The sequence below is a fragment of the Sus scrofa genome, chromosome 13 (genome assembly GCF_000003025.6).
Source record: "Sus scrofa isolate TJ Tabasco breed Duroc chromosome 13, Sscrofa11.1, whole genome shotgun sequence".
In the NCBI taxonomy this organism is placed as follows: domain Eukaryota; kingdom Metazoa; phylum Chordata; class Mammalia; order Artiodactyla; family Suidae; genus Sus; species Sus scrofa.
In genome coordinates this window covers 158,674,591-158,687,351 of record NC_010455.5, presented here as the reverse complement: position 1 = coordinate 158,687,351, position 12,761 = coordinate 158,674,591, and the positions used below count along the sequence as shown (strand labels likewise).

Sequence of the window (12,761 nt, the reverse complement as noted above, 5' to 3'; positions counted from 1 at the left end):
GCTTGTTTGCATCCTGAAAGTGAACTATGTGCCTTTCTCTTTCTTGATTCATCCAGGAGGAACTAGATGGTTCTTTTATGCTTATTTTAAAATTTTATTCAGATTCATTAATAACTTGATTTTTCCTTAAAAAAAAAAACAAAACAAAAACAAAAAACCAAAAATATCTCAGAGATGGGGTTCCCATCATGGCTCATCAGTAATGAATCTGACCAGTATCCATGAGGATGGGGTTTGATCCCTGGCCTCAATCAATGGGTTAAGGATCCGGTGCTGCTGTGAGCTGTGGTGTTGGTCACAGACGTGGCTTGGATCCCAAGTTGCTGTGGCTGTGATGTAGGCCAGCAGCTACAGTTCTGGTCAACCCCTAGCCTGGGAACTTCCATATGTTGCTGGTACAGCCCTAAAAAAACAAAAAGAAGAAAAAAAGAAGAATGTCTCTAAGTTAACAATTACATCATCTCGGTTTAACCTTCCAGACCTTTTATATATAAATATATACTACTTGTTCACTTTTTTTTTCACTTGATTTTTTCATTTGATAGTTCACTGGCATTTTCACTTCACAGTTTCTTGGAGATCTTTTCATTTAAGCACATTCTTTTTAATGGCTGTATAGTGGTCCATGGTACAGATGGACAATAATTTATTGCCTGAAAAGTTAACGGCTTCTACTGTTTCTGACTGTCCTTTAAGAAATACATGATGGGCCAAGTAAGTAGAAACTAAAAAATATAGCTTGTTTTGATGTATTGTTTTTGTTACGGACCCTTCCGCTCAGTGTTAAACTTTTCTTGTCATGATATCTAAAGACACTGAAGCATGTTTAGAAAACAAATAGCAAAAACATTTTTTTCCATTAGCATATTTTCTTTGCATAATTTAATCTGTGAATTTCAGCTTTTATTTTCTGATGTGTTATAGGTACATTCATACATATTTTCTTTTCTCTCAGGGATTTTATTTATAAGAGCCTTCACTTTTTTTTTCTTTTTCATGGTGGCAATTTAAATATTGTGGGTTTTTTTCTTGGAAAAATATTTCAAGTTTTGCTAATGTATAAGAAACATAAGTTGTTCCTTTCGTGGCGCATCGGAAACTAATCTGACTAGGAACCATGAGGTTGCAGGTTTGATCCTTGGCCTCACTCAATGGGTTAAGGATCTGGCATTGCCGTGAGCTGTGGGATATAGGTCGCAGACGCAGCTTGGATTTGGTGTTGCTGTAGCTCTGATTTGACCCCTAGCCTGGCAACCTCCATATGCCGCAGGTGAGGCCCTAAAAAAAAAAAAGAAAGAAAGGCTTGCTGCATTAAATTTTTTTCAATTGTCTAGATGCTCCAGAATCCATCCGAGTTTGCACAGTCAGTAAAATCCTTGCTGGAAGCGCAGAAGCAGTCCATTGAATCCGGCTCCATTGCTGGCGGGGAACACCTTTGTTTCATGGGCAGTGGCAGAGAGGAGGAAGACATGTATATGAACATGGTCCTGGCACACTTCTTACAGGTACGTTGACAGTTGACAGTTTTAGTTGATTATTGCTGCCACCTTTAAGATATTCTTAGAGGTAATTTTGTGCTGTTATCTACGTTGTCAAATTTATCTGTATTTTTTTTTAATACCTTAATGGTTTTGTGTCATGCCAAAAAAGGTCTTCTCCCCCAGATTTTTCTCACATGCTTATATGATTTATTTTTATTTTATTTTATTATGTTATATTTTTTTAGGGCCGCTCCCTGGGCATAGGGAGGTTCCCAGGCTAGGGGTCCAGTCGGAGCTACAACTGCTGGCCTACGCCAGAGCCACAGCAACGCCAGATCCGAGCTTTGTCTGCAACCTACACCACAGCTCATGGCAACGCCAGATCCTTTACTTACTCAGCAAGGCCAGGGATTGAATCCGAAACCTCATGGTTCCTAGTCAGATTCGTTGCTGCTGCACCATGTCAGGAACTCCTGATTTATTTTTTATGTTAAATCTTGGGCCATCTGGAATTATTTTTGTGTAAGAAGTAAGGTAGGAATCAAAAAAAATTTTTTTTTTCCCAAAATAGCTAACCAGTTATGCTGTCAACTTGAAATACCACCACTTAAGATATACTGAATACTCAATGCCTCAGGGTCTGTTTCTGGATTATTCTGTTGCATCCTTTTCTCTTTTTTTTTAATCTTATTGCCTTTTCTAGGGCCGCTCCCGCGACACATGGAGGTCCCAGGCTAGGGGTCTAATTGGAGCTGTAGCCACCAGCCTATGCCAGAGCCACAGCAATGCCAGATCCGAGTCTGTGACCTAACACCACAGCTCATGACAACGCCAGATCCTTAACCTACCGAGCGAGGCCAGGGGTCCAACCTGCAACCTCATGGTTCCTAGTCGGATTACTTTCCGCTGTGCCACGACGGGGAACTCCTGTTGCATCCTTTTCTATGTCTGTTTATGCCCTAGTACTTTTTACAGTTACTCTGTAATTCATTTTATTTATTTATTTATTTATTTATTTTTGTCTTTTTAGGGCTGTACTCACAGCATATGGAGGTTCCCAGGCCAGGGGTCGAATCAGAGCTGTAGCTGCTGACCTACACCACAGCCACAGCAATTTGAGAACCTAGCCGTGTCTGTGGCCTGTACCACAGCTCACGGCAGTGCCGGATCCTTAACCCACTGAACCAGGCCAGGGATTGAACCTGCGTCCTCATGGATGCTAGTCAGATTCCTTTCCCTGAGCCACAACGGGAACTCTTTATAATTTTAATATCTTCACTTTTAAGTCAAATAAATATACATGTTATCATGACTTTTAGCCACCTTTTCTTTTTGTGTTTGAATGTTGTCTTCAGCAGAACTAATTTGTATTAGTGATTTTATACAACTTGTCCCTTTACCTTCTCCAGAAAGCCTCACTCAGTGATGGTTCTTTCTTTATAAAAATAGTTGTTTATTAGGTATTCTCTGATAGTTTATACATTAAAGTCTTCACTTTGTGTGACCCAAAACTATACAATCAGGAAGATAGTAGAGACAGTAGGTATGGTGATTCACAAGCCACTCAGTTTGTATCCATTTTATTGGGAGTCTGGTTTGAGGAAATTGGTCTAAAGGACAATCTTTGAAAGACAAAATCAGAGAATAAACAAGGTGTTTGGGGGAGGTATTATAAGGTAACTTTATGCCTTACTGGAGGAAAGATTTTAGAATCTTATACAGAATAACAAAAAATAGGGACTCAGAGTTCCCGTTATGGCTTGGCAGGTTAAGGACCCAGCTTTGTCTCCGAGGGGATGTAGGTTTGATACCTGGCCCAGATATCTCTCTTTCTTGTGTCTTTGTCATCACTGTTTAGATTTATTAATTTTTAGTAGTTTGTAAACTGTTAGTGTTCTATCATTTCTTCTTCATAATTAGCTGTAATATTTTTTTATATTTCCTTTTCATAAAGGACCCAAAGTGTTTTTGAAAGCTTTTAAAAATCATTCTGGTTACATCTGAAAATACAAAATTGAACTGATTTTGGTTTGACTCTCTATTGCACTGTTACAACTATAATACAGATAAAATCACACTCTTGTTAGTAGCCATGAAGTTTTTCCCTTTTTCCCACCCAGGCGCCAGAACTTACAATACACAAGATAAACGTATGTACTTCTCTGTGCCAAAGTCCAAAATGTCAAAGAAAGGAAAAAATTCCATAAATTAATATCTAACTATATTACATTTGTCAGTGCTTATAGAACTATCAGAAGTTTTAATTAAATTGCATTTTGGAATAATTAAAATTTTATTTTCCATTTCAGAAAAATAAAGAATATGTGAGCATTGCCAGCGGAGGATTTATGGGTAAGGTTCTTTTGTTTGTTTGCTTTTTAGGGCCACACCCTCAGCATGTGGAGGTTCCTAGGCTAGGGGTCTAATTGAAGCTACAGCTGCCAGCCTACGCCACAGCCACAGCAGTGCCAGATCCAAACCGTGTCTGAGATCTACACCACAGCTTATGGCAATGCCAGATCCTTAACCCACTGAACGAGGCCAGGGATCAAACCCGCAACCTAATGGTTCCCAGGCAGATTCATTTCCACTGTGCCACGACAGAGACTCCTGTTTTGTTTTTTAATTTTTTATGGCTGCATCTGCAGCTTATGGAGGTTCCCAGGCTAGGGGTCAGATAGGAGCTGCAGCTGCCAGCCTATGCCACAGCCACAGCAGATTCGAGCCCTGTCTGTGACCTACACTGCAGTTCACGGCAATGCTTGATCCTTAACCCACTGAGTGAGGACAGGGATCAAACCAAACCCAAATCCTCATGGATACTAGTCGAGTTCATTACTGCTGAGCCACAACAGGAACTCCTGGGTAAGGTTTTAATTTATTAATCCCTTTGCCTTCACTTTTTGGAGCATATGGAAGTTCCTGGGTCAATAATTAAATCTAAGCCACAGCTGTGACCTATGCCGCAGGTGCGACAATGCCGGATCTTTTAACCTGGTCCAGGCCAGGGATGTAACCTGTGCCTCTGCAGCAGCCTAAGTTGCTGCAGTTTGATTCTTAACAGTGAACTCCAGAAAGGCTTATTTTAATAAGTACTAGTGTTAAGCAAGTATTGGCCTAAGGCCCAGTGTTATTTATTTGGGATTCTGACAACATAATACAAAACTTGGTTGTTAAGCTTGTTCTCAAAAGTGTCTGAAAATCATTCTTTTATAGTATATATGGTCTAGGTTTTAGGACCTTTTTTCTAAACTATAAATTATTTCTTTTCCAAGAATAACCTCTCTTTTCATAGCAGTTTCCATAGTCTTTTCTAAGACCGATTCTTTATTATCGGAAGGATTAACTGATGTCTCTTATGGTAAACAAGACCTAACATAGGTTTTCTTTTCTTTCTTTCTTTTTTTTTTTTTTTTTTGACCATACCCACAACATGTGGAAGTTCCTAGGCTGAGGATTGAACCCATGCTGTGTTTGTGACCTATGCCACAGCTTCGGCAGTGCCAGATCCTTAGCCTGCTGCACCACACAGGAACTTCCCCATAGGTTTTCTGTTAATCCTTTATGACACTTGTATAATAGGTGCCATAGAAATGTTGCTAAGATTATTTATTAATCCCTGAAAGATTACCTTCCAAAGGGGAAAACATCAAGCCTATGTATACAGTTATTATCACCCTTAGATTCAATTAGGGAAAATTAAGTATGTACAGAGAGAGGGCTTTGGAAGGAAGAAGAGAGAAAGGACTTTCTGGAGCCTGGAGCCTTTACTCCTTTACAGAGGTGCTGAGATAAATACCCGTGATTATGCCCTTGTATTCTTTTTCATTCAGCAATGGCATGTTTATTACACTTGCCTGGTAATGAATCCTTCCAAAGGGTGTTGATATGTCAGGATTTTTTTTTTCTTCTTCCTGTTTAATAAGCACTGCAGCAGCACCTGGCAGACATTAATGTGGATGGACCAGAAAATGGATATGGCCATTGGATTGCTAGTACCTCAGGCTCAAGGAGCAGTATCACTTCTTCTGTTGATGTAAGTGTATATACATAGATTGTGTCACCAGATTTGGATAAGTGCCCAGAAAAGGTAAAGAGCAGCTAAACACCTACCATAACAGAATGGAATCAAAATACTTCAGACATATACAGTGAGGAGTCATATTATCGTGAGGTTAATGAAATGATGGGAGCAGATCTGCACAGTGAAACTTGCCAGGAATTCTGGTGGCCCACCTGCTGAAATCAGATTTCTCCCTGTTCAGCTACAGCTTGGTATTACCCTGTGACAGTTTTCTCTTCCAGCTTAACATATCAGTGGAAATAATTCTGAGTCCTGTGACTAGCTAGGACTCTAAAGTGAGCTGGCTCTAGGAATCTCCCAGTTAGTTTGGGCCAGGAGAATACTGAGGCTCATGATCATATCTCCTGTATATCATGTATGTATCTCTCCTCCTTACCTAATCCTTACATGGTTAGGACTTCAGTCTACTCATATTTGAGAATGGGCCAGGCAGAGGAAGACAGGAACTAACTGCCAATCCCATTATATTTCACTTTTAGTTACTGGGATGTACATTACTGCAAGAGTTTTGCTATAGTGGGTAAATCTGTTCTGCTTTGAAAATTAATTTAGGCAGTAAGTTTTTTGTGCATTTTCAGTATTTTATGTCATTTGACATAGGTGTCATCAAATCATTTTCTTAGTAAGTAGTCCCCATCTACCTAACGAACATTCTTTAAGTCAGAAATAGGAGAATTCTGATACAGGGTCATAGTTACATGCTTGGGCTTACCAGTCTGACTTAAACCTGGGTGTTCAGGTTTCTGTCTGTACAATTTACTTTCTTACAGATCTCCAGCAAGGTCTTTCTGCTCTGGTTTCTCCATCTGTGAAAATAGGGATGAACCTTCCTCATAAGAATGATTTGAGGATTAAATGTGCAAGTGAATGTAAAATGCTGTACCTGTCACTTACAGGTACTATATTTTATAGTAGTTATTATAAATTTGTAACACTAGAGGATTGAAGTTTATATTCAGCTCTGTAAATCAGACCAAATTATTGTCACATTATTAGCAGATGAGGATTCTCTGATAATTTTTTAGCTTGATCCTCTAAGTATCTAAGAGCTCTTTGTATGGAATCATCATTTTTTTGTTTTTTCTTTTTAGGGCTGCACATGAGACACATGGAAATTCCTGGGCTAGGGTTCAAAGTGGAGCTGCATCTGCTGGCCTAACCACAGCCACAGCAACACTGGAGCCATGTCTGCGACCTACTGTAACGCTGCATCCTTTACCCCCTGGGCAAGGCCAGGGATAAAACCCACATTCTCATGGTTACCAGTCAGATTTATTACTGCTAAGCCATGATGGGAACTCCAAAATCATCTGTTATTTAATAAATATTTGCTATTTTTATTTTGAATAGCTAAATAGAATGACTATATTATAATTTGTTCAGGTGGTCCCATATTGCTGAATATTTACATTGCTTCCACTCATTTTCTATTATAAACGCTACTACAGCTAATTTTTGAGGTAGCATATTTGACATGTTTATTGACATGTCGTGATTATTTCATCCTAAAGTGGAATAACTTAATCAAAAGATTACATATTAAAATCCTTAGAATTCTGCATTATTGTTAAATTGCCCTCCAAAAAAAACATTATTCTAATTTATATTCCCACCCATAGCATTGGATAGTTTTTCTCTTGAAGTTTTTATCTTCAGATTTGAAAAATAATGATTGAGGTTATTAAAGAAACTGTCATGGAGATTCCGTTGTGGCTCAGTGGTTAACAAATCTGACTAGGAACCATGAGGTTGCGGGTTTGATCCCTGGCCTTGCTCAGTGGGTTAGGGATCCAGCGTTGCCGGGAGCTGTGGTGTAGGTTGCAGACGCAGCTCAGATCCCCGAGTTGCTATGGCTCTGGCGTAGGCTGGCAGCTACAGCTCCGATTGGACCCCTAGCCTGGGAACCTCCATATGCCGCAGGAGGGGCCCTAGAAATGGCAAAAAGATGAAAAAATAAAGAAACTGTCGTATGTTAGTTCCTGGGCCAGGGATTGACTCCAAGCTACAGCTGTGGCAAGACTGGACCCCAAACCACTGGGCCAGGCCAGGGATTGAACCATTGCTGCCACAGAGACAAGCCAGATCATTAACTGACTGTGCCACAGCGGGAACTCCTGTATATGGAAATAGAAACATGATTTTTGTGTTAATTAGTTAATGACCCATTCTCTTTTTTTTCTTTTTTTCTTTTTTTTAAAGGCTGCACCCACCACGCATGGAAGTTCCTAAACCAAGGATTGAATCAGAGCCCTAGCTGCAACCTGTGTAGCACCTGTGGCAATACTGGGTCCTTTAACCCACTGAGCTGGGCCAGGGATTGAACCCACACATTTTTAAACTTTTGACATCTACTACCAGCTTGCCCTATAGGGTATAAAGGAGCAATTATATACAATTCAATAATTACATTTAGGGACTTTTCAAACAAGAGAGTTGCACTTTCAAGATCAAACAGAAGGAATAGCTAAAAAGAGAGAGGATGTCTTCAATTCTTAGGTATCATAGGCCTAAAACTTACACACTCGAAGTATGGTTCTCATACCTTCAGGAATTTTAGAAATCATGTCAGGGAATCCATAACATAAAAACCATTTTCAAAAAGAATATCAAGACATTACTTGTGTTTTTCTCTGTGTTGACATTGTCACAAATAGTGCAGAGGAAGTGATGGATAAAACTGCTGGCACCTTAACACATATCAAGACAGTGCTCTAAACTACCACATGTTCATGACTGACAGTTTTCCATTACGGTCATGAAAGTGTTTATATGTATCTGTACTATGAATCTATGTCCTGCAAAGAAGATTCAGAAATAAAATCTAATTCCAAAAAGAATTAGACTCACACCTATTATATTAGGTACATAGGGATAACTTCTCTTGAGAAATTAAGAGCCTAAATAAAAATGTTTTAAACAGCAAAAATTTACAAGAAATAAGTATTTAAAAATTTAGCAATATGAACGATACCTTGATTATACAAATGATATTCTGATTTTACTTTTGCTTATTATTATAGACTAAGAAAAGGTAAGTTTAGTTTTTATTGAATAAAGAAGATAATTTTGGGCTCCACACATTTATGCATATAATACATATCCTCATGTTTCATTTCTACCTTCCATTCTTAAAATCATTTCACTCAATGTATCAGGCTGTCATAACAAAATACAACTAAGAGGCTTAAACAACAGAAATTTATTTTCTCTTAGTTCTGGAGGCTGGATTTCTGGGATCAAAGGTTTGACCTCTCTTTGGTGTGCAGATGACTGCCTTGTTGCTGTGTCCCACATGCCCTTTTTTCTCTGTCTGGGTAGCCCTTTCCCTATAAGCACATCAGCTATGTTGGTTAGGGCCCACCTATGTGACCTCAACCTTAATTTATTCTTAAAGAGCCCTGTGTCCTTGAACAGTCTGTTTCTTAGGTTTACTGGGAATGAGGACTTTAACATCTGAATTGGTGATGGTGGTGGGGTGCACAGTTCATTGCATAACATTTAGATAACGCTTAGTGGTAAGCAGTGTGTGTGTCCTAATCACTTGGAGAGCAATTATTTCATCAGTAAGTTCTTTTTTTTCCTGCCCCCTAGGGTGAATCTTCTAATGGCTCAAGTGATAGAGGAATGAAATCTCTAGTAAATAAAATGACTGTTGCTTTGAAGACAAAATCTGTTAATGTCAGGGAAAAAGTTATCAGTTTTATTGAGAATACATCAACTCCTGTGGACCGGTGAGTTGCTTATATGGTATGAATTTGTGATGAGTAATTAAAGAAAAGTATCTTACAGTAAATGTTAGTTGAATGGAATGTGTTCTAGAAAAGGATCATACATTACTCTTTTTTTTTTTTTTTTTTTTTTTACTGATTCCAGTTATCATTATAATCACAGAGATATCCTTTATTGCTGTAAAATTTGACTATAAAGATTGCCCTCTCTTCTCCCACTGCTCAGAGAGGAAGCAAATAATAATTCTGCCCATTCGCACCATTCATTAGAAAAAAATATTCCAATGCTATTATTATATGTATTATTATACTTTATGTAGTAGCTGTTTCCCATGTGTCAAATGGTTGGGAATCATCTACTAAGTGCAGTAATCTCATAGCAGGAACTTCTTCCTCTGCTTCAGGATTTTAAAACCTAAGAAAACTTGGTTGTATTAAATAAAGCAGAAAACCATTTTCTTAAGTTTAAGAATTCAGATCTTGATAGAATTTTGTTCACAACATGTGATCCCTGTTTTCTCCTGAATTACAAATAAAGTACCCAGCAAACAAAAGATAAGTTTAAAAATGTGTTGTATTGTTTCTCACTGGAACTGAGTACACAGTATGTTTTTTTCTTCACCTACTAGTCTCATTGATCTTTCTGGTTCTTAGAGTTCAAGGCTAACAGTGTTTTCAGCGTGAAATTCAAAATTTGTTTCTAAGCAAGCTTGATCTTGGAAATGTGTTAAGAGTGTTTAATTCCACTCTCATGTCTTGCAATATCTTAGGAAAGTTGAAATATTTGACTTTAAGAACTGAATATAAGGATTTTACAGTTTTTCACTCTATTAAATATAGTACGTATGCCTACAGAGGCATTTTTTTTCCCACTTAGTAAATAGCAAAGAAGATGTATGTTATTTTCACTAATCCAAAAAAATGTACCTTATCTAAAATGGACAACTGAAAAATGTTAGAAGTGTTTTTTCAAGCCTAAAAGCCCCCCCCCTTTTTTTTTTTGCCCATTAAAATTATATCTGCTTTCAAAAGCCTAATATATTTCCAGTATTTTCAGTTACCACATTCTGAATTAGGGTGCTGTTATTACTACATGTTATAGCATGAACACTTAAAATTTTATTTTAAAATGCATTAATTTAAAACAAACTGGTGATAATTCTGAATCGAAAAGACTTCATTGTCTTTGATAAAGAATCACTTGCAACTGGCTTTTCTTCATTTTTCTTTGTACTTGGGATGATCAAAACTTTTTAGTATACATTCTGGGTTAGAAAAACTGATTATACTATATTTTTGTTCTAAATCTGTTGTATTTTTAATAATCATATTGTTCTGTCCTCTGCCTCAATTTGCTGTAGAATGTCTTTCAATCTTCCTTGGCCAGACAGAACATGTACCGAGCGGTAAGCCAATGAGTAGAGCAGCTTTACTGGACCATCCTTTTCCTTTAGCATGCCTCATGCTGTCTATAAGCCTCATGCTGTCTTGGCTCAAATTTTGTGCAGCTGTTTGAAATGCTTAACTTTACTCATTCTGCTTTTAGGAGTGTGGGATGCTGATTTGATGTGTTTCTTTTTGGGTTTTTTTGCTTAAACATTTTATTTTTTTCCCTTGCCACCTTTATAGTTCCCATTCCTGAGATGAAAATCAAGTACATTCAAAGCCAAGAAACTTCATAAAATCTGCAGTTTTTATTCTGAGACAGAGGAAGGTGAAACAAAGAAAATAGGTAGTCTCATAGTTGGCAGGGTATTAGCTTTGGAGGTCATTTACTTCTGTCTCATGCCTTAACAGTAGAGAAAATTACAGCACCCAAGAAAAGGCATAGTTTGTGGTTCAAGTTTTTTGTTATTTCATGTATTTTGTAATTTTATAGTATCTGCAGAATTTTCTTAATAATTAGGTTGGTGAGTTATTATGTAAATTGGTTCCAAAGCACTACAGTTCTAGGGTTTTGCTTTTGCTTTTCCTTGAAAGAAATTAGGCCATGGTGGACATGTTGATATATAATCCATCTCTTCTCTGTCCCCAATAAGAAGGGGTACTTGTCATTAGATTCCATAGGTTCGAAGTTTAAAAATCTACTGGCTCTTCAATTAGGATGAAAAAAAGAACTTTATACCATATGGCTTTATAGTTTTTATGCTCATGCTTTTTTTGCAATTTGAATTATAATATCAATTATAGCAATACCTGAGAACATTTAAAAAGAAATTCTAGTCATACTTTGAATATAAGTTAAGCTTTGGAATAATAATGGAATTGACTTTTTTGGCAGGTGATTTCAATATTTTTAGTGAATTATAAGTAGCGTTTTTTGGAGTTCCCGTCATGGCTCAGCGGAAACAAATCTGACTAGTATCCATGAGGACGAAGGTTCAGTCCCTGGCCTCACTCAGTGGGTTAAGGGTCTGGCATTGCCATGAGCTGTTGTGTAAGTCGGAGACGCGGCTCGGATCCTGAGTTACTGTGGCTGTGGTGTAGGCCGTCAGCTGTAACTCCAATTCAAACCCTAGCCGGGGAACCTCCATATGCCTTGGGTGCGGCCCTAAAAAGACAAAAAAAAAAAAAAACCAGCATTTTTTAACAATAGTTTACTTTCAATTTACCAATAAGAGCTGTTACATACTGTGACTGCTCCTGCATAATGCCAGTTACCAAGCTTATATTATAATTTTATAGTTTTTAAAAAGTTTGTATCTTTTAAAATTATAATCTATTTGTGAATCATCTATTTTCTCTTGTTACAGGACCAGTGAATTAGTCTAATTTTATTTAACTCCTAAGTTTTATCCCAAATTCTTAATTTTTTTTTTTTTTTTTTTTTTATCTTTTTGCCTTTCCTAGGGCCACTCTCGCGGCATGTGGAGGTTCCCAGGCTAGGAGTCCAATTGGAGCTGTAGCCGCCAGCCTACGCCAGAGCCACAGCAGTGCGGGATCCGAGCCACGTCTGTAACCTATACCACAGCTCACGGCAACACCAGATCGTTAACCCACTGAGCAAGGCCAGGGATCGAACCCTCAACCTCATGGTTCCTGTCAGATTTGTTAACCACTGAGCCATGACGGGAACTCCATGGGTTCCCTAGATATTTGAACTATTTCTTACATTTTCTGTCTTTAATGACAATAGTTTGATAATTTACAGAATAATTTTACATTAGATATATTTTAACATAAAATCAAGTGATTTTATGATTTTAACTGTAAGCAGTGTATTGATTAACTTATAGTTCTGTAGTACACTGAACTTTTATTGGTTTTCTGTTGAGGAATGTTTTGGGAAAAGGACAGATTTAAATGTCTTTTAGCAAAATTAGATCGTAATAATATTTTTATTGGTGATAGATATTAAGAAATTATTTAAAATGCAGATTTGATCTCAGTTTTCTGGAAAAAAATTGAATTCTAAGGCTAAGTAAAGACATGTAACTTGATTTTTTTCCATATTTAACTGTCTCTTGG

At 37.6% G+C, this 12,761-nt stretch overlaps 1 protein-coding gene across 2 annotated transcripts in view; it reads left to right on the top strand.

The window, feature by feature from the left end:
• Window positions 1-12,761, top strand: part of TBC1D23 (TBC1 domain family member 23) — a 64,203-nt gene that overhangs the window by 41,934 nt on the left and 9,508 nt on the right. Inside the window, exons 11-15 of one of the 2 annotated variants that reach the window (XM_021071307.1) lie at window positions 1,335-1,505; window positions 3,791-3,833; window positions 5,408-5,517; window positions 9,157-9,296; window positions 10,655-10,699. In XM_021071307.1, coding sequence (XP_020926966.1) covers window positions 1,335-1,505; window positions 3,791-3,833; window positions 5,408-5,517; window positions 9,157-9,296; window positions 10,655-10,699 — 509 coding nt within the window. The remainder of the gene's footprint in view (window positions 1-1,334; window positions 1,506-3,790; window positions 3,834-5,407; window positions 5,518-9,156; window positions 9,297-10,654; window positions 10,700-12,761) is intronic. The other variant, XM_021071308.1, reaches the window with a different exon arrangement.